The following is a 22910-nucleotide window of genomic DNA, read 5'->3' as shown; positions in this document are numbered from 1 at the left end:
ACCACAGTGACGGCCACATTTTTCCAGAAGCATTACGGGTATCAGCTGATGAAGAGCAAATCACCTGAATCAAATGTGTAATCATTGGTGCAAGCTCGTCACGTAGAATTTACCTGACAGTTAACATTAATTTTTTTCCTTCAGATATTGGAAACAACTGAAACCTGTGGATGATACAAATCTTCCCAAACTGCCTGTCATTGTCGGTGGAACACCGTGTGCTGTTTTAATCAACTGTACTAGATAACACTTTCTTCTAAACCATGTTTTGAAGTTCAGAATCATTTCAAAATGTTTAACACCTTAGATTGTCTGTAGATACTTATTTTCTTCTGTATGATGTTATTAAAATACGATGTACTCGAGATAAATGTATGGCTACATAGTATATGTACATGTATTTCTATTTTTAATATGATGTAATATCTTGCATATTTGGTAAGGTCATACCACAAATCTGCTCAAGCCAAATAATCCTCACTATTGCATTACACAGAGGAGGACCAATCTTAGTTTTATATGTCGAATCTATTCGAGACCTCCTCGACTACCCTTGCATTTACATGTATATATTTTTCTGCGGTTATTGTATACGCTAAACAGTTACTGTCATGTAGTCAAAAGTCTTCCGACTTGTGACGGAAATACGCGAGATGCTGCGATTGATCGCTACCTTGAATAAGATACATTTTCAAAATGATTGTATGCCATTTTGGCAATATTTCAGCCATTTTACAATGGTTCACTTACTGAAATGTTTGGTTGTAAGTGTTGGCGTTTCCCCGACAACCCCCGTGACCCTAGTATTCTTTCGAAAATCAGGGAAACGATCTTTTGCGTGCCAAGGAGGTTGTGATCCTTGAAACGAGGCACCCATTAACATCTCATCCGACGGACATTAAGGTTAAAAGTACATAAACAGGTAAAACTACAGGTAAGTCCGTGTATATAACCAGTTTTCTAAGATTTAAGTGTAATGACTGAAACATAAATGTACAATCATTTAGTCACTGACTGACCTGTCTCTTGTGTGATTTTTCGCAAGCCATTTAGTCATGATGAAACAAAGTATATCAATATTAGTTTTTCTTTAGATCAGGATCGGGATGTCTTTAGCATATCAGCAATTCTTCATTATTGATTTGTATCCCTATTTTCGACTGCCAAAACACGAAACCAATTAGATATGTGTAAATGAACGCATTTACAATATTAACATGTTTTTATTTCACACTGTGGACAAAGGTACTTGTTGCTATAAATACATCATGTACCAATAAAAGGAACATGTTAATTATATCGAATCGGTACCTCCACTGTAATCTTTCTGTTGAAATTTGGGAGGTGTTTTGCACGTGTTATGAAATCTTTTGTGTAAATCAACTTACATTACACAGCTTGACCTGTATTTCAATTACTCAAATGTACACAAAAATAATTATCCGACTCGCAGTAAAAATACAAACAAAGCCTCCTTTTTTCTACGACGTACTTTTTTTTTATTTGGAATTATTACATGTAAAGTTGGTTATTTTTACGTGCAAGGTTCGATCTATAGCATGACCCCACTTTTAAGGTATTCGATGTATAACAATATTTCATATCTAGTAAATAGGTGGGATTTTTGTAATCATGGAATCATTTTGAAGGGTTCATATAATAGAAATAATCCACCAGAGGAATTTTCAAAATTTTGTTTACTGCTTGATTTATTTAACCTAGAATTTAACATAATGATTGAAGTCTATGGGAAAAGCAAGTTCTATTAAAATATTTTTAAAACAAATTATATAAGAAATATCTTGGTAGAAAGTTATAAACACTCTCTCTTTATGAAATTATGAAATAAAATTAATCATTTGCCACACACATTTTTAGTAAATTAGATTTTTCTTATTTTTACAAAGTGCAGATAACTAATCAAAAAGTGTCAAGTGCAAAAATGTCAGCTTCTAATCATTTACTAGTCATCTACTTCACTTTCATCGTTGTTTAACAATAAACAATTATGCTGATTTAAACCCTTCAAAATTGTTCATTATCCTTTCGTTAAACATTGAATACAAGTAATAGTATTGAATTGTTGTGGTAATGTAAACTTTAATCGATGAATTGAACTGAAGGATCAACCATAGCTCCCTCCCCCGACAATTTAAGATGTACAGGTTTGCATTTGAAAATTATATTGCTTGTCAACAATTTTAAGGCAGTTGTGAAATAAACACCCCCCCCCCCAACACGATGCTACAATGTACGTGTCTGATTGTAATTTTATTATCATACTTATTCCAAATGTTGGTTGGGGTTTTTGAAGGATTATTTTTGAAATTCTCGGTATTAATTGATCATAACTTGGGCAGAAATAAAACATCAAATACAACTTAACAACCCCCTTTCCCAATGCTACATTTTGACCAAATGTGCATTTTGAAACAGTGTTCTCCATAAAATCGAAGAAACAAACCTTTGTTTTATGCTATCGCCAATTATGCAATTTATTTTCCAACCATATTAGCTGTGATATTAAGATCCTTTGGAATTAACGATCCCAGGGGGCTACTGAGGGCACCAAAACTTCCCACGGAAATTCCGTATTTTCCCCTCAATGAACTAATCCCTTTCGCTTGAGTAATCCAGTCATCCGTGTCTGGTCCCTGTGCATTCATTTGCCACGTCCAACCACCTGTGAAAAAAATATGATTTTGTACAATTGTTATCTTCAATGCATTTTTATATACTGTCATTTCGAAATGAAGCAGTTTTTAATCCTAAGTATCAATGGATGAGAGGATCATGTAATCATTTAATTTTACGCGCAATGATGCAGTCTTCTGTCTTTCTTTCGTGGTATACCTCCATCCAACGAAAAAAAAAAAATTCATTCCTTAATGATACAAGAAGTCTTGTACGATGATTGTTGCATTTACAAACCAATGACTTCTCAAAGGAAAAGAAATGTACCACCCTGTTGAACATCTGCAGTCTTCAAAAGAAATCTTTGTTATAGACCACCTCTTCTGAAAGATGAGAGAATCCCCTCTGGAAAAAATCTTATAAAAAATAAGAAATGTTTTAGAATCATATATGCCCCCCCCCCTCCCCCGGATGCAGCAATATTGAAAAGGATATGCTTTTCATTAAGAATGCCTGTAGTGATAGTGATAAAATATGGGATATCTACATGTACTAGTCAGTAGCAACCATGATAAAAGTTTAATCTCTCTAGATACCGTACAGACATTCCCTAACCACCAGTCAATTAAATCATGACCTTGATAAGGGTAATCTACTCCTTATGTAGAACCATTGTACCAAGTTTGATGTCTTTCAAGTAAAACATTTTCAAGATATTGAGTGGACAATATCTTACTATGTCCAGATTAACCCTTGACCTTTGGAGGGGTTATCTACTTCTTAGGAGAAGTGAGTATACCAAGTTTTATGTCTTTCAAGCAAATGAATCTCAATATATTAAGCGGACAGTATTTATCATGTTCAGTTTTACCCATGAACTTGTGATCTCAAAATCGATACGAGTCATCTAGGGTACTCCTTTGGTGTACCAAGTTTGATGTCTCTCAAGCAAATCATTCTCAAGATATTGAGCGGACAATATATTTCTGTGTCCAAACCTTTATCTTGTGACCTGAAAATCAATAGGAGTCATCTACTCTCTAGAGGCACCATTGTTCTAAGTTTGGTAATTGTCATGCAAAAAGTTCTTTTGATATTGAGCGGACAAGAATTGGTCTACATAGCTGACTCTGACTGACCCTTAACTCTGTAAAATGTCTGCTAATTGTCAAGCAAAGGATTCTTTAGATATCGAGCGGACAAGACTTGATCTACAGACCGACCACCCGACATGTGCAAAACAAATATGCCTCTTTCTTTTCAAAGGGAGCATAATTATTTCTCACAAAATATTCTGTAGGAATGTTAATTTCCTACAGGATTTTATTTTCAGTCACAACCTGTCGAGTGGTTTTATAGTCTATATGTGGTTTTCAGTTAGACGATACCTTGAGAAATCATTGGTTGGTGGTGCAAAAATGTTTATAGACTTTTCCTTCCCCCAAAATACACACCGACATCGAGAGTAATACTGCATAACACATACATATGTGTAACATTCAAAGGCGCAGCATTGATACATGTAGGAAACTGAATCATGTTTACAAATCACTTAAGGAGGGGTAACACATCGTCATAATGGCTGACTTCCTTTTCAATCATGAATGAAAATATAAATATCAGTTGAAGAGTAACATGCGTGTCAGTGTTTTAGCGAGAAATGAAATTCCAAAAATAGAAAAGGTTTATCACTGACAAAATACTAAACACGGGTAAAAATAAATAGCACTTTGCACAATATGAAAGAACAGTGACCAATCTCATAACTCCTATAAGGAATACAAAATAGAGAGTTGGGCAAACAAGGATCCCTGGATATACCAGAGGTGGGATCAGGTGCCTAGGATATCCATCGATGTGGTAAAAAAATTACTTTACCCTGAATGTCTACGAAATTTGTAAGTTTGTGTTCCATGTGGAACTTGATGGTACGAAAGATGACGTACCGGAATAACCATTGGAATAAAGGTACTTGAACTGCTTCACGATATCCCACTTGGAGTGGGGGCGTCCTCGCACCTCGCTAAATCCTGCGATGACCAGTGGTCTCGGTGGAAGGTGATCTCCGCCCATGTGATACTCGGAGTAATAATGCTTTGAAATAAGTGTAAGATTACACATGAAAGGTGAAGATAACGAACAGTGATCAATCTCATAATTCCAATAAGCAATACAAAATAGAGAGTTGGGCAAACACGGACCCCAGGACACACCAGAGGTGGGATCAGGAGCCTAGGAGGAATAAGCATCCCCTGTCGACCGGTCACACATATGTATTGAATTGATGCAATAGTTCCAATGCTGTAAATTGATATCAAAACAGTTTGACATGTACGATACCTACATTGAATGGTGCCCAGTCGTCATAACGCCCTTCGCTCTTGATATCAAAGGAATGTGTAGACCAAAAACTTAAATAACCCTGGAAAATAACATTATTTAGTAAACCCGAAAAGGATTGGCAACTATTGATGCATGTTTGAAAAATCAGATAGCTATAAGAAAAACACTGACAACTATCAAAGAATGCATACACAAAAGTGGGGTGGTGTGGTGAATTTATGGTGAAAATCTTTTTTTTTAAAACATTATATTAGGATTCGGTTCTGGTTTTTTAACTTCATCCACTGGCGCGCTTCCAGCGAAGAAATGCATCGATTTGATGCAATCCTTGCGCCGTTCTACGACCGAGTCTTCTTACCGGTTTCGAAATGGGACGAGCGCGCGATCCAATTGGCACTATGCATAGCAATACTGTCGCATGATAGAAATTTACATGCATGTCGACATAAAACGGTCTTAACTGTGTTTTTTTTTTTTTTTTATCAAGAATTATATACAATGAAACATCACAGGTTTATTACTCAAGAAAGTGATAAAAGTACAATAGTGGAATATTCTATCCGATCTCGATCCGAATGTAACAATACTATGTCATGTTATATTTAATTACAATTACATATTTTGTACTTTGTTATATGTGTGTGGTACTGTACATTCTAATTAAAGTTAGACTTGTATATTCCGCTTCTCTACAATATATACACTTTCAATAAAGATATGAATCGTACATGTAGAGGAGCGGGATATACAAGTTTGATTTTGTAATCGATTAGATTGGTGTGTTATTTTGTGAATTCACAGAGACAAAAATATAAAGAAAATATGACACAATTTCTTGTCAACTTACGTCATCGGCGCCTCCCGAGATATTCAAGCAGTAATCGTGGTACAGGTTTTTACAATTCCACTGGAAGGTGTTTGTGATGATATTGAAGGAGCTAGCTGTAATTAGGGGTTCCTTACCCTGGGCTTTGTAAAGTTTTCGAATCGCCGAAGCTTGGAGATTAATAAACCTATAATATAATATGAAATTTCATTTACTTATACGATTTCCCAAATGCCATGGGAATGAGTCATTGACTATAATTATAAGTTACTAATATAGCTTTGAAGTTGCCTTTGAATTTCCTTTGGCGTATATAGCTCCTTTGCCCATCCAATAGCTCTCCCCGAAGCCTTTAGCTCCAAAAATGTGTTATCCCAACACGGGTTTTTATCCGATATATTTCTTTTCATCACACCTTCTGGCTGATTGATGATGTCCCAACCTGCCAATGCTGGCTCGTTCATTACGGCTGTCACCTATTTACAATCAAACTTAATCATATTAATTAGTTTATCGAACAGCTCAGTTCCTTTCGTTATAGAGAACTTGCATGAGGTAAGCCCACACCTGCAAAAGCCTGTTGTAAATGTTTGTAGAAATATCAATTAACAATATGAAAACCACAGAAATATAGTGAATGATATTTTGATAATTCAAGAATCTAAATTTTATATGAACGAAAATTAAGGCGTAAAGGCATAACAAGTATAATAATTATATGTATAAATGTATCTAAGTCCGTTATGAATAGGTATGTTCTTACTATTGGTGTCAGAGCTGTAGCAATATAGCTTTGTAATTTGATTTCATCTTTAATCAAACCATGGAGTCTTTCGTTAACAACAGGCGTCACAAATGCACCGTTCCATAGACAAATAAACACGAAGATCTGGTTCATATGAGCAAATTTGAGGTATTCCATTAACTCTGGTATCAATGACTGCTGGAGATCAGTCCCTAGCACGATACCTCCGGGGCCAAACATTGGGGTCCCCTGCCCCTCAATGTGGAGGAACAATCCTAAAAATATTCACCACATATTACTTTCATATGATTTTTTGTTCACATTATTGGGCATGATTTTTGTAAACTGTAAACAGAAATGTACAAATTATCAAGTTTAAAATTATGTGGGTTTTGTGGGCATCTTATTGAATTTGCGTTTAAACAAGAGGCCGATAGACCTTAACGGTCACCTCAGTATTAGTTAAAAGTATCACTAATACCAAGGGCTTTGAAATTTTGAAAAAAATTCCTGTTTTGAATATTTACGTTAAATTCTAACATTAAGCAACACTATAAACAAGATATGTTCTTAAAACTTCAATGCCTCCGAATGTGCCTACACTGATGAAAAACTTTACGTAATATAAAATATGAAGCATAATTACGATGACTAATTTGAACACGTCCTAGAGTCTACCGAGGGGATCATGAAATTTACAGTGTTGGTAAAGGCCTTCCTGCTCTACATCACTATGCATTTATTTTTCTTAAAGATATGCGGTTGTAGAGAAGATATTTGAAATTTGGTGAATTTTTGGCAGTTTTTTAAGCCCTTAAGGTCCCGAGGGAGCAAGAGTCCTGAAAATTATAATTCATGTCCTCTTTGTCCAAAACCTGCTTCATACAAAAGAAAAGAATTAGAATGGTAGTTCTCAAGAAGTTAAAAATGTTCAATTGTATACACATTTGATCACTGATCATTATGGCCCCACCCTGATACCAAATCCCCTATCCCTGGGATCATCAAAATAAATTTGGTAAAGGACTACCTGCTCATTCTAAATATCCATTTAGTTTCAATTAATAATGTTTTACACATAAATATTATATACCAAGTTTGGCCCCGCCTTGGGGTTATAAACTATACCCCGGGAATCACGAAATTTACAATTTTTGTAGAGGCATTTCTGATTTACATCACTATGCATATAGTTTTTCTTCATACATATGCTGTTGTCGAAAATTGTTTTGAAAATTTGGTTGTTCTACCATAATGCCACAGGAAGGCAACTGTCCCGCAATTTACAATTTATAACCCTCTTGTCGCAAAGATGCTTCATATCAAATTTGAAAAAACCTGGAATGGTAGTTATCAAGAAGTTTAAAATCTTCAATTGTAACACACTTAATCACTGAATATTTTGGCCTCACCCTGATACCAAAACCTCTATCCCTGGAATTATCACGTTTACAATTTCGGTAAAGGACTGTCTGCTATTTCTAAATATCAATTTAGTTTCAATTTAATATCAATAGCATTCGATAAGATGATATTCAAATGTAGAGTACAATGAACACTATACCCCAAGATTGGCCCCGCCCTAGAGTCAGAGGGGATCATGAAATTTATGATTTTGTTAGCGGCCTTCCTGTTATACATCATTGTGCATTTAGTTTTTCTGACAAATGTGTGGTTCTAGAGAATAAGATTTTTTGAAAATTGGTCAATTGTTGGCAGTTTTTGCCTCGCCCAAAGGACCCAGGGGTGCAGGAGTCCTGAAAATTACAATTTATATCCCCCAAGTCCCCAAAGATGCTTCATACCAAATTTGAAAAGAATCGAGAAGGTAGTTATCAAGAAGTTAAATATGTTCAATTTTCAACGAACGATGTCGGACGCTGACTAATTGCAATAGGTCACCTGAGTTGACCCAGGTGACCTGAAAACAATATCATTCTTCAAAATTGTATGCCACAACTCTGGCAAAGCTGATAACAAACATACTTATAGAATTTCCACCAGCCAGTTTTAGTGTAGTGAGGTAAGTCTTGAGAGGAATGATAGATATGGTAAAATATAGACGGTTTCCGAAGTCTCCAGTGGCATAGTTAAACCAAGCCTGGTTGGCACCAACAAGAAATGTCGGTTGCTCATCATTGCATATGAACTGGGAATTTTTCTTGCAGACAGCTAAAATTCCTGAAATATATGTATAAAATATATGTAATGGCTTCCATAGAAAGTTTAAAAGATAGATATAATGTGTTGATCTGTCTGATACAACGATGAACAACCGGGTGTCCACGGGGTATCTATCAAAATAAATGTTCGCTTTGAATGTACATCTTTAACAGGAAAGGAGATAATTTATGGTAGGACCGGGAATCGAACTCCGGACCCCTACATTACTAGTAAGGTGCTCTTACCACTGAGCTATTCAGGCCGATATTCACAGTCCATATACATGTAGCCGAAACCAGAAAATTCCTCATTTAATTTAAATTGTCTTCTCCCTCGAAGAGACACTACCCAGATTTATTTTGTCATTGATTACTCTTGCGTACGAGTCCAGGGGTGGCCAACGGCACCAAATGTAACAGGAAAGGAGAAAATCTAAGGTTGAACCAGGAATCGAACCTGGAACCCCCTGTTTTACTAATCAGAGACTCGAACCAAAGAGCTATCTAGGCTGATATCCACGGTCCATATAGCACGATCCACTACCAGAGCTATCTAGGCTGATATCCACGGTCCATATAGCCCGATCCACTACACGTTTACTTGGATTATCCGAGTTCATAAAACGTAACATTAAAATGAAAGCAAAGAAAAGACGATTTGGAACATTGAATATATCACTTCGCCTATAAAGATATAGCTGGTCCGCTGCACTGATTAAGGAAGCAAGCTCCCACGAGAATTCCCTAACAACAATGATTGGAATTAGAGAAAAGAACTTGTCTAACCGTTGAAAGCTGACGGTGAATATGATTCAAGATTATCATGTAAACAATGTTTACGGACGAAATTAATGTGCTAGTTGTAAGAAACTGAATATTTAAGATACCATTATAGTGTTTTATACATGAAAGGTGGAGATGACGTAGAGTAATGAATCTCACAACTATAAGCAATACAAATAATAATAATCAATTCTTTATTTAGACAGGATAGCACAATTAGTATCAAGTGACTAGTGTACATTGTGGTCCTGTATGAAACAGATTCACAGACAGATAAATGAAAAAATAGAAAAATAGATAATATAAAATATATACATGAAATATATACACGATATCACTTGGGAGAAAATAACATTATACATATCTATATATTACTTTTTTGAGTAATAATGCTGCTGCAAATATGCTGATTTAAAAGATGTAATAGCAACTGATTCCATAAAATTGTGGAGGATATCTTAACAGACCGTTTATAATATTCAGTTTGAACTTTTGGTAAATATAAAATGCCACTATCGCTACTTCTTGTTGTTCTAGAACTACCTTGACTGACAAAACTAAAAACGTTCATATATTCCTAGTCCACGGGCCATAACTTAGTGAAAATGCAACGAACCAAAACCAAAATTGATCTGTTACTTGTTATGGCAAAGCAATGTACCAAATATCAAATGAATATCTGCAAAAACAAAGAAAAAACTGCGGAAAACTGATAATTCATGCAATTTTTCTAAGTCGAAGAGCCATAACTTGGTGAAAAATCAACAAACTGAAACCAAATTCGAATTTGATCTGAAACTTGTTATAGCAAAGCAAAGTACCAAATATGAAATAAATATCTGCAAGAACAGAGAAAAAAGTGTAGAAAACTTATTTGCAGGACTGACGGACAGACATACAGACGGACGGAGCGGAAACCGAAGTAAAGTACCCTTCGATTTCTTCGGTTGATTGATTGATGTTTTACGCCGGTTTTTATTTGGTTGCAATATTTAAGCCATGTAGATAGGAGACTAATATTTTTTTTTGGTGTTACAACAATTATTTCCATATGAACATATACACTATCATACATGTATGTGAATATATGATGACAATACATAAAGTACATTATTGATGTCAAGCATAAATATATGGTAAACATATCTAGATCTTTGATATCATATCTAATATCACATAATCATCTAAGCCTATGTATATATTTTGTGTCGTTTTCAGAGAGAGAGAGAGAGAGAGAGAGAGAGAGAGAGAGAGAGAGAGAGAGAGAGAGAGAGAGAGAGAGTTGGTATTTGAGTTTACTTTGCCACTTTTAAACATAAAACTACTTGTAGTGAGAATATAATGATTAATTATGCCCCCCTTCAAAGAAGAGGGGCATATTGGTTTGCACCTATCGGTCGGTCGGTAGACCACATGTCCGCCCAATATCTCGAGAACCATTCACTTGATGATAATGATATTTCATATGTGGGTTGGTTATGAGTAGAAGAGGACACCTATTGTTTTTCAGGTTAAAAGGTCAAGGGTCAATCTACTCTGGACATAGGAATAGAATGTCCGCTCAATATCTCGAGAACCCTTTGCTTGAAAGACATCAAACTTGTCACACTGGTACATCCTAGGGAGTAGATGGCCCCTATTGATTTTGAGGTCATATGGTCAAAGGTCAAACTGGGAATAGGAATATACTGACCATTCAATGTCTAAAGAACCCTTTGCTTGACAGACATCAAACTTAGTACACCAGTACATCTTTAGAAGATGACCCCTATTGATTTTGAGGTCGCATGGTCAAAGGTCAAACTGGACATAGGAATATACTGTCCATCCAATATCTTGAGAACCCTTTGCTTGACAGATATCAAACTTGGTACACTGGTACGTCTTCAGGAGAAGATGACCCCTATTGATTTTGAGGTCACATGGTCAAGGGTCAAACTGGACATAGGAATATGCCCGCTCAATATCTTGAGAACCCTTTGCTTGACAGACATCAAACTTGGTACACTGATACGTCTTCAGGAGATGACCCCTATTGATTTTGAGGTTACATGGTAAAAGGTCAAGGGTCAAACTAGACATAGGAATATACTATCCGTTCAATATCTTGAGAACCCTTTGCTTGATAGACATCAAACTTAGTACAGTGGTGTATATTCAGGAGAAGATGACCCCTATTTATTTTTAGGTCACATGGTCAATTCACTCTTGACATAGGAAGATATTGTCTGCTCAATATTTTGATTTGATGATACTACTATCAATTAAATAATGTGTGTGTATAACCCTATTCAATTTTGCACCAAAAGGCAGATCATATATTAATTTCCCCTGTTTTTAAGTGATGTTGAAATATCTATCCCACTTTTTTTCACCCACTGGCTTCACCATTTGTTTATTCAAAATTTTATACATGGGTTTAGAACCCTTTTTTGATAATACAAAAACTTTGATATTCAATGGTATGTATGGTTTAATAATGATTTCCTCTTTATGAAAATTAAACTTCTTTATATCGGTCAGTATGTCTTGCCTAATTCCTATGTAGCTCAAATGGTTAATTTTAATGTTGAATTGATTTTGAAGTTTTTCCAGACATAATATATTACTATTTATATCTACTAAATCATGGACAAATTTTACACCTTTTTCATACCAAGACTTTAAAAACACAGACTGATTTCCAATTCTAATTCTATCATTATACCATAGTGGTTGGCATATATAATCTAGCCAGGTTTCAATAACATAATCATCTTGAATTTCCTTGAAAGCCACCAATACATCTATCCAAAAAGTATTTAGTATGTTTTCCTTAATATGGTCAATGTAGTCTGATTCTTTGTTTAACAACTTATCAATATCAATCAACCTCTCCAAGAAAATTTTCCACTTAGAGTTGATTTTAATTCCTTAATGTAACATTTCAAATCTACCATTCTTAGCCCACCATTTGTATAATCTTGCGTACTTACTTTCTGTTTAATTTTGTCAATATTAGACTGCCATAGAAAATGAAAAAATAAATCATTTAATTCTTTCAATGTATTATCCGTAGGACTGAGTAAGGAAATAAATAAATGATTAAACTGTAATATAAGAAGTGATTTGATAAGTGTAATTTTTCCTACTGGTGTCAGGTTTCTTTTATTCCATTGTTGAATTATTGCCTTAATTTTTTGTCATAGTTTAATCTATTTATTTTTTACAGATCCACATCATAGTAAATTTCTAATAAAATATCTACATGTAAGTAGGAAGCACAAGAAGATGACTCTGTGGTGTCTTTCAAGTTCACAGGGATATATCGAATTGACATATGAATTAAAATTATTATTGTTAATAGATAAAACGTCGTCGATCTATCTAAATGTCGAATTGAAAGCCAAAACAAACGATTTTTTCTTCTCACGTACAAGTTTTTGAATGAAAGGTAACGAATAGTGAATACATTCTGCTTCATATGAATATAAAAACAGGTCAGCTAACAAAAGAGCACAATTCGTGCCCATGGTAATTCCAACAGACTGTGGGAAGACTTGATCACCAAAGACTACGAAGATATTGTCAAAGAGGAACTCCAGCATAATTTTATTTAAACTTTAGAGTAATTGTTCATGGAATCAGAGTGGTGTTTTACAAAGTAATTGTTTGGATGACTGATCACTAGATATGAATATTTCCATTTTGTTGAAGAAGTAACTGTCGATGATGTCAAAATCTAGTCTTTAATTTATCGTAAGGAATGGTTGTTTAAAGTGTTGAAATGTAAAACATTTTGATGTTGTTGATTTGAGAAAAGTTTTACGATTTCAAATTCACTAAAAGTTCTTTAGAATTTTTTTTAGAATCTACAGTGGATTTACACTTCTGGTATATGTAGTCGCACAGTATACGTTTGGAGCTTCTCCTTCACAGCCGTTAATAGTTTCGTGAGGAGCAAAGATAGGGGCTTGGTAGAACATTTACTAGATCCAGTAAAGTATCTTTGTTTGTAACGGTTTTTAACGAAGTTTAGGAATCCAGTATACGTATGTAGGTACGGTAACTCATATTTATCCGACCCATTGACTGGGATATTAAATGTGTCTAAAACTGAAGCATGGTTTTTAAAACAATTTCATTCTTTGAAAGGGCAGTTGGTGTATAAGTACGATAACCGAAAGCGGAATTAATGCCAAGCTCGTTTAAAATACAGTTGTAATCATGAGCCTTACAAACAAAAGACAATGTTGTTACAAACTTTGTCAGCTGGAACCAAAACATATTCCTCATGTAACATATCTTATCCTCTTATCACTTCTGGTTTACGAAACACTGAAGGATAGATGGTACGTACTTTTGTTTTGATGTGTCTAATGCGGGATTTTAATAATCCTCTTAATCCATTCTGACAATGTGCCAAGTTTTCTTTTTCATATTAAGCCCATCGTCTGACATAATCTTCGACATAATTCATAATAGAGATGAAGTTCTGTCGCCAATTGAAATATCGAGGTTCTCTGTATTTAGAACCTTTAAAAATAAGTGATCCGAGGTCCTCATTTTCAACTATATCAACATCACCAGTAATGGCATGTCCAGCTGGACTATTTATCTACATCACCAGTAATGACATGTCCAGATGGACTATAGTTGAAAGAAGATGAAGAACAAGAACACGTAGGTGGATTATGTATAAGATGGTCTTTATCTAGGCACTGCAAAGTTTGTTTATAATTAAAAAGTTTGGATGCAGTAGTAGAAGTATATTTGTAGGAGAGTCTGCAAATATGTAACTCTCTAGTAAAATATTGCGACAGACCAAAGAGCTATGTATCCACCCCTTACGGCTGGATCAAAATCTCAAAGGATCAAAACGCTATTCATTAGAAAACAAAGTCCCATCCTAATACTAGATTCTTACGAAGATAATTCATGATATTAATTTATATATGTTGGAATAATGGCCGATCCCTTAGTGACGAACAGTTAAGCGATTTTTCTTTACTATAATTACTGTGGGGATCCGGGTTAGAATATATCCTCAGTGCCCCTTGCTTGTCGTTAGAGGCGACTTAATTGGGCGGTCCTTTGGATGAGACCATACAAACCGAGGTCCCGTGTCACAGCAGGTGTGGCAGGACAAAGATCTATCACTGCTCAAAGGCCGTAAGCTCCGAGCATAGGCCTAAATTTTGGCAATGGTGACGTCTCCATATGAGTGAAATATTCTCGAGAGGGACGTTAAACAATATTCAATCAATCAATATATGATGTACATTGATAGTGAGTGGAATTCGCTGATGTAGTAGTATAAATCGCAATGCTTTGGTATATTGATCACTGTTCGTTATCTTCACCTTTCACTAGCACTGAAGAAATCATAATCAAGGCTTTTCCTTACCTCCACAGGGCTCCAAACCGAGGAACCAAAATATTGTTAATACTGGTATCAGAATCTAAATTAAAATAAACGTTACAAACTATAGTCCTTCATAGTTACATGTATCAGTGAACTTTAAAGTCAGGACAAAGACGTAACAAGAAAACTTAAAGTCAGGACAAAGACGTAACAAGAAAACTTAAAGTCAGGACAAAGACGTAACAAGAAAAACTTATTGACACAAGCGTCATGTTCCGTCTCAACTTCCTGGTAACCATCAAAACTATGTAAACAAAACCATTTCGATACCTTCATGTTTTTATATCGAAGCTTATTTTTCCTACATTCGGCCCTTCACTATAATTCATGCTGGCAGATTCAGCTTTCATCTCTAAAGAAATAAAAATAACTCACACCTAGAATGTTTGTATTTAATTTTTTTAAAAACCCAGCTTTTTCAATTCTTAACAAAAATATATTGATATTCTTTTGAAAATACAATTGTGCTTTGTATTAGCCCTCTATAATAAACATGATATAGCTTACAAAGATAGGATAGAAAATGTACTAGTATATTAATTGCTTGCAAGGTTAGCTTTTAAGACATTCGAAAACAGTATATAAATAGCCTAAAGAAATGTTCAAATCACACTAATTTGGTTATGAATTAGAAAAGGGGAAATATATGGATATATTCAATGAAAATGTGTCCGCGACAAATGCATGTATAAATCAATACCATATCTATATGACTATAGTTTAAAAAGTAACGTACTGGTTACTTTAAGGAAAATTTTGTCCCTTTCAATGCAAACATTAACAAATTCCATATACCGATATTAGATTCGCAAAAAAAATCTAAAGTTATTTTTCAAAATTGAGATTAGATACTATAATTTGATTTAATAGAATGGTGACATTTGAAATGTACATGTATAATTTTAATAGTTTATCATCCTTTAAATGTAGGCCCACAGTTTTCTAAACCCGTAACAGATAATCGGCCGTCTCATGGCGGCCTCAACTGATGTTTGGCTGTTGTTTTGATCTTAATTTCCCCCCTCAAAATATGTATGTTACCAGAGTTAATTTATTTTTCAAATCCCATGAGAATTTTCTGGATTTTTTCCAGTACAGTTTTTTCCTACAGGATTGTTTGATTTCAAACATTTCGGTTGAGCATCACTGAAGAGACATTATTTGTCGAAATGCGCATCTGGTGCATCAAAATTGGTACCGTATAAGTTTTACATTATGACCCCTGGGTCGAGGCCTCTGCTGGTGGACTGTTAGTCCCCGAGGGTCTCTACAGCCAAGTAGCTAAGTACTTCGTTACTAGCTTAAAAATACGGATGTACATGTATATTTAATTGCTGTTATAAAATTTAGAAATTCATTTCAAAATTAAGGATTATCTCCCTCATGCATAGCTCATATCCTTAGACGAATTTGACTCCACTTTTTTGGCACGCTGTTTTTTGGCTATAATAGCTCTAAAACTTCATTGTTATTTCGGATTTCAAACATTTCGGTTGAGCATCACTGAAGAGACATTATTTGTCGAAATGCGCATCTGGTGCATCAAAATTGGTACCGTATAAATTTTACATTATCTAATATGTATTTTTTTATCAGTCAAGTAAAAATATTGATTTATCATAATACATCTAAATATCAGTTAATGTACGACTGTAGAGATTTTACCTATATAGGGGTAAACAATGGTAGGACTAAATCGATAAGACATGTACCACAAATTGTCGATATCAAAACTTGTTTCTCATTCTTTTGTATGTTATATATACAATAAAATAAAATTCATATAACAACGATATACACTATCTCATGAAAGAAAATGTTGAATTATTTAGCATGGGTTGTTTTTCTTGGTATACAGCTGGCCAAGTGTCCGATTCGCTTGAGGGTAAGCCAAGATATTTATCATGCGATCAAATACTAGTACTTCTAAGTAAAATAATCTGCGAAATTAATACTTTCAGTTTATTGTACGAGATATATCAATTATTGTTTTACGTCATACAGACATTATACTATATCTGATACGATCTTCGTTCGTTGATGAATTATTGTTCTGCGTCATACCGACTCTTTCTTCTTTACTCATAATTTCAGCAGGCATAAATGATTTACGGGTTGAAAAACTTAATGAAGTAATGTCTGGCGAAACCCTCAGAAAATGCTTATGTAAAATAGCTATTAGACTGTACTGTTACTCAATGAATAACAGGCAGTTGGATGCAGCACAAGACATGATATAACCTGTAGTTAAAATGATCTATTTCATGATGCAGTGGTGGGAGGATAACGGAGAAAGCAAAGAAGTTTTTAGAATAGCTTGTTATAGACAATTAAAAAGCTAAGCTATCACTGCAGTCAGAGTTTTGTGTTGTTTACATCTTGATCTCATGCACAAAGAATTTACAGTGTACCTATTGAACAAGATTTGTTCATTGAAGAATGTCCTTATTTTCACGTTATGGCTTTCCCCTAAGATTAATTGGTTGCAAATAGAATATAAAGAATATTTCAATTTAGACCTCATAAGTAATGCATAGAGAAATTCGTCCACTTGAAGGGGTATTTGTTAAAACCTTACCATTTCCGTGTACTACCACGTCCAGTGACCTCTCTCTGATAAGTTAGAATTTTACCGTAACCTTGATAAGACTTTATAGATATATTCAAGTCGAGGGTTCCAAGAAGGAAAATCACTCAAAGTGCTTGTAACATGGAATAGGCGCCCAGACACAATGAATGCCGCGCGTTATGAAAATATACACAATTCGCAGAAATAAATGCAAAAACATCATTATTTGATGCTTATAATTACAATTTCTCTATAAATTGCTTTAAAATTTTTACATTAACCGTTTACTCAGTATACATACATGACCAACAATTATTGACTCAGACTGGCGGAAACAAGCTTACAAGAGTACTTTTATTTTCCTCGAGGAATAAACACATTAAAACACAACGTAGTTTTGGGGAAATCTCAAAGTGGAATAAAAATATAACACCGTATATCTGTTATGCCTCGTCAATAATGTACATATAAACGGTTGTTTTAAAAAAAACTCTAAAAAGACAAACTGATGGCATAGAAAAAGTATTTTGCCCCTTGAAGATGAAAACATATATACACTTGTTGCACGAGTATATGTTGCTGAATAGCGTAATTCAGACACAGACAAATGCATCTTTTACAACCCAAACACATCCAAATACTCCGAATCTATTATTTCTGTAAAGTCCCTTAGAATTTGTTTCAGCAAAGTCCTTTATCATAAACATTTAGGAGTTATTTTCTCTCAGGATCTAAGTTGGTCCTATTACAAAACTAATCAAAGGCCCAAAAATGGGGTTAATGACTAAATTGAAATTTAGACTTATCATTAATGTACACCACATTTGTTAGACCGATATTAGAATATGCTTTAGAAGTATGGGGAGGTTGTAACCAAACTGATTCAGATAAGTTGGAAAGAACTTCAATTAAGTGCTGCAAGAATAGTTTCTGGAAACGATTTGAGCGGAAAATTTTCTCCAAAGGACCACCTCTTACGACAAACAAGAGGTTCTGAGAACCTATTCTAATTCCACTCCCTCAGGATTACATCAGAAGAAAAAGAACAAGACTGGAAATAATTTGTAAATAAACCGTAATTTAGCTCCCGATTATCTGAACGAAAAGTTCATACAGAAATCTCCACATAATGTTGTGTTAGATGCCTCTCCCGAGTTAAACACTTTTTTCACACAGTTTTAGAAGGCATTTTGTACTACAATTGGATTTCTGCTTATAATAAAGAAACATTTTACTGGTTATCCCTACAAACATAAGGTCACAATATTTCATGAATTACATGAAACTAGGACAACAGAAAGGGAGATAAATTTAAAGTCAATAATACGCAGAGTGAATTGGCCAGGGATGTCCTCTGATGTGAAAAGATGGTGCAAGCAATGCGATATCTGCGCAAGGGCTAAGAGCCCGAAACGTACGATTAAAAATAAGCGATAACTTTTCTAAGACTAGCCAAATTGTACGACGTAAACCGGGGCAAGCAAGTAAATTTACAAGGTCTAAAAGATCCTCACAAATATTAACCTCACATGTATGGCTCACGGCGGATGTTACCAGTCAACAGGGGGTGTTTAATCCTCCTAGGAACCTGATCCCACCTCTGGTATATCCAGGGGTCCGTGTTTGCCCAACTCTCTATTTTGTATTGCTTATAGGAGTTACATGTATGAGATTGATCACTGTTCGTTATATTCGCCTTTCATGTACACAAAGACAGCTGAATCATGTTACCAAATCATCCGGAACGTAATTCTTACATGTATGTGGCACGGCACACAAGAAAAGTTGGCGTATCTTAAATATGATCATAATCAGATGTTTTGAGCCAGTCAAAAGGATAAGGAGCAAGTTTTATCAACATACTATTCACTAGTCCCTCTCGATAATCAGATTGAAGGGATTTGTATGCTTTGCGTCCCGTCGAGATTATTTCAGTCATATTGAGACGTCGCCAGCTGTAGTGATTGGTTGTTTGGTTTTTTGTTGTTTTTTTTTTTTTTTTTTTTACATCCCGTCGTAAAATTTTCACTCATGTTGACACGTCACCAGCTGTAGGCGAAGTACCACACTTAGCGCACAGGGCCGTGACAGCGAGGGTTCTTTCGCGTACCAACGCCTGCCGCGACACGGGACCTCCGTTTGTGATGTCATATCCGAAAGACCTGTCATTCTAGCTCGCTTCTAAACGCCGAGCGTTTGGCGAAAAAGCAATCAGTACCAATGTTAACGTCTTAGGTTTGATGCGGCATGGCATGAGCGGGACTCGAACTACCGGTAACCACGCACCACAACTTTGCAACATAATATCTACCGCGACCGGTCCAGCTGTAGTGACGTACCACAAATTTAGACCTACATTATGTATGTGTCAACACTTGCTGTGTCACAGGAACTCCGTTTTGGCATAATCTTCGACAGAATTCATAACAGAGATGACGTTCTGTTGCCAATTGTAAGATCGAGGTTTTCTGTATTTAGGACCTTTAAGAATAAGTTATTTGAGGTCCTCATTTTCAATTATTTCAATATCACCAGTAATGACATGTCCAGCTGGACTATAGTTGAAAGAAGATTGAAGAACAAAAACACGTAGGTGGATTAAGTATAAGATGTTTTATATCGAGGCACTGCAAAGTTTGTTTATAATTAAAAAGTTTGGATGCAATAGTAGGAGTATACTTGTAGGAAATACTGGGTGTGGACCTGAACTTGAAATAAGTTGGAATACACGAACTGGTTTTGTTAAGCCCCGTCGTACAGGGAAAAAAGAAGGATAGCGATAAAACTAAACAAAAATGAAACATCTTTACACATAAAATGAATTGCAACCTCTGCTGTGGTTAGAATGAAGAGAAATATAGCCGATTTGGGATTACCTAAAGATAATCAACATGATTATTTTTGTACCCCTCATAACCGGACTTATATACTACAACATAATTTTAAAAATGTGTCCGACAACCCTATAAATTTCCGGAAAAATACATTATATCGCACAGTATCTTTGAACCATGAAAAACAGGCAACGAAAAATAATAATTTTGCGTTACGTACATAAAATATACAAACTAAAACAGAAATATACCGTTGTAGCTTTCTGGATACTACAGAGGAGGAATGGGAGAATAGATTATGTACATTTTTACACAAAAACTGAACAAAATAGAAACAAAAATCGAAACAGAAAAATTGTACAAATATATACAAAAGTATATACGTACATCCATACGCCTAAAGACACATATTTATGCAATATAATTTAAGTTTAACGAAAAATGTTAAACAGAGAATTCAGGTTTGGCATAATTCTTTCAGAGTATATTGGCAGCGTTAAGCAGGGTATCGCATATAATATCGAAGCGGCGTGGACCAATATGATTTTCTGGAAATGACAAATGCTGCGTTGGTGGCACATTGATCTCCTAAAAATCTCACTACTCTCCGTCCCGCTCCGTATTCCCCATCGTCACAGAATCCGTCGCGGATGTTCCCTTGCGCTTCCTGTAGACGATAAGCTAACACTTTATGGTGCGTGCTAGCTAAGTCAGGATAACTCATGACTTCTTTGTAAAAGTGACTAACCTGTGCGTATGTGTTCACTTTTGTTGTCACTGCAGTGAAAACACTGCCACCTTAATGAATGCTTTCACTTTGAACGACATTTGTTTCTTTTAACTTTTCCTCTTCTGTCTCGTCCACAAATAGCAAATCTTCAGCTCTAGGTGTTGTAACTTTTTCACGAAACACGTTTCCGTTGGGAAAAACCACTTTCTTGCCAACTATCTTTGTCTCAATGTTGTTATTCCTGTATTGTATGTTGATCTCCCGTAGCCTCCTCATACTTCCGTTGATTTGTACTGGTATTTGTGGTGTAACCATACCAGTGCAATTATTTAGGGTCCAAAAAACAATTTAATTACTCCAAAATCGACTACAGTGTAATTATTCTCTCTGATCTAAAGCACGATCATAATCGTCAGTGGTCACGTGGTTCCTCCACATATTACATTCTGATTTAAGCAATGAATCTATTTTTTTTTTATCGTAGCGCTTGATACATAAGTCTTCCTTCCATTTTTTCGCGATATACCTCTATGTAACCAAAAACATCCTTATCATTTATCATTTACAAACAAGCTCTAGAATGACTGAAATCTATTCGTTAAATCTCAACTGTGTAGGAGCCTATCGTCAATGAAACGAGGCAAGGCAACATTTTTTTTTTTGGGGTGTGATATGACTTGTAAACAACTCATGTTTAACCGTATTACAGCTTTTAGAGTAAATAACAATAGACAAGAGTGTTTTAAAGGTTCTTATTTTGTATACATTTGTGATATGACTTGAACACAATTCAGATTTACCTCTATAAAGGTTAACACCACACTAGACTAAGTTTACTAAAGGTTTAAACTCTGATAGTAACACAACCAAATGAATTCCGTATTGTGAAAGCACTGCATTTCTCTTCTAATTCATTGATAAATTGAATGAAAAAGTGTGCAACTTTCTCTCTCTATTGAAAAGCTATAAAGATTTTTACATGAAGGAGATGAAAGATGAAGATAACGAACAGTGATCAATCTCATAACTCCTATAAGCAATACAAAATAGATAGTTGGGTAAACACGGACCCCTGGACACACCAGAGGTGGGATCAGGTGCCTAGGAGGAGTAAGCATCCCCTGTCGACCGGTCACACCCGCCGTGAGCCCTATATCCTGATCAGGTAAACGGAGTTATCCGTAGTCAAAATCACCGTGTCAAGAACGGCCTAACAATCGGTATGAAACACGTCAGACAGCATTTGACCCAATGATAAATTGTATTGACGAACTAGATCGTTATAACGACCATAGGATTTGCGAAATGCTGACTTCAATTGAGACTGTTGTGCTCAAAAGCTCAGCAGCTAACTTCCTTAATGACCTTAAAACTATCGTTTACAAAGTGGACAGGTTCTCAAAAGTACACCACTTGGATATATAATTTGTTCATACATCTCCCAACATCAACATATCCCGTCAGTTTTCAGTGGCATCATTAAGGAGTAATGTAATCGGCATTTGAGAATTACAAGTGTCAAAATCTACATTTCAAACTATTGAAGGATATGAGGAAACAGACCCAATCTTTCAGCTGATAGTTCAATTGTTTTATAAATGCAGAAAAACTAATTTAGACTAAGCAGTATTCATTGTACTTGTCACTAAGTTTAACCTATGTTTAAAACGTTGGAAGGGGGAAGGACTTCTTCATTATTAGTTTTGCATACAAGAGGATGAGGTGTACAAAAACTATTCAAGACTGTATGAAGTTAATTTACGTGTTCTTATTCTTCATCTTCTTTCAACTATAGTCCAGCTGGATATGTTATTACTGGTGATGTTGATTTAGTTGAAAATGAGGACCCCAAATCACTTATTCTAAAACGGCCTAAATAC

At 35.2% G+C, this 22910-nt stretch overlaps 1 protein-coding gene across 1 annotated transcript; it reads right to left on the bottom strand.

The window, feature by feature from the left end:
- Nucleotides 1-2487: 2487 nt before the first annotated feature.
- Nucleotides 2488-21306, bottom strand: LOC125679928 (mannan endo-1,4-beta-mannosidase-like). Its single transcript, XM_056153380.1, has 8 exons — nt 21117-21306; nt 8535-8729; nt 6567-6823; nt 6095-6279; nt 5825-5990; nt 4979-5056; nt 4581-4728; nt 2488-2683 (listed from the first exon to the last, which is right to left on the bottom strand). The coding sequence occupies exons 1-8, from the start codon at nt 21304-21306 to the stop codon at nt 2496-2498; spliced, it is 1407 nt and encodes a 468-aa protein (XP_056009355.1). The 3' UTR covers nt 2488-2495.
- Nucleotides 21307-22910: the final 1604 nt, after the last annotated feature.

The sequence above is a fragment of the Ostrea edulis genome, chromosome 2, assembly GCF_947568905.1.
Source record: "Ostrea edulis chromosome 2, xbOstEdul1.1, whole genome shotgun sequence".
Lineage (NCBI taxonomy): Eukaryota > Metazoa > Mollusca > Bivalvia > Ostreida > Ostreidae > Ostrea > Ostrea edulis.
This window is presented reverse-complemented; position numbering and strand designations above follow the sequence as displayed.

What these genes read in the sequence shown, in the direction of transcription:
- LOC125679928 (XM_056153380.1), bottom strand. Translation starts at nt 21,306, where the DNA reads ATGAGGAGGCTACGGGAGATCAACATACAATACAGGAATAACAACATT. An exon ending in AGAAACAAATGTCGTTCAAA is followed by an intron (nt 8,730 to 21,116) that starts GTGAAAGCATTC and finishes CATATATTTCAG; the next exon opens with GAATTTTAGCTGTCTGCAAG. An exon ending in ACGCCAAAGGAAATTCAAAG is followed by an intron (nt 5,991 to 6,094) that starts GCAACTTCAAAG and finishes ATTATATTATAG; the next exon opens with GTTTATTAATCTCCAAGCTT.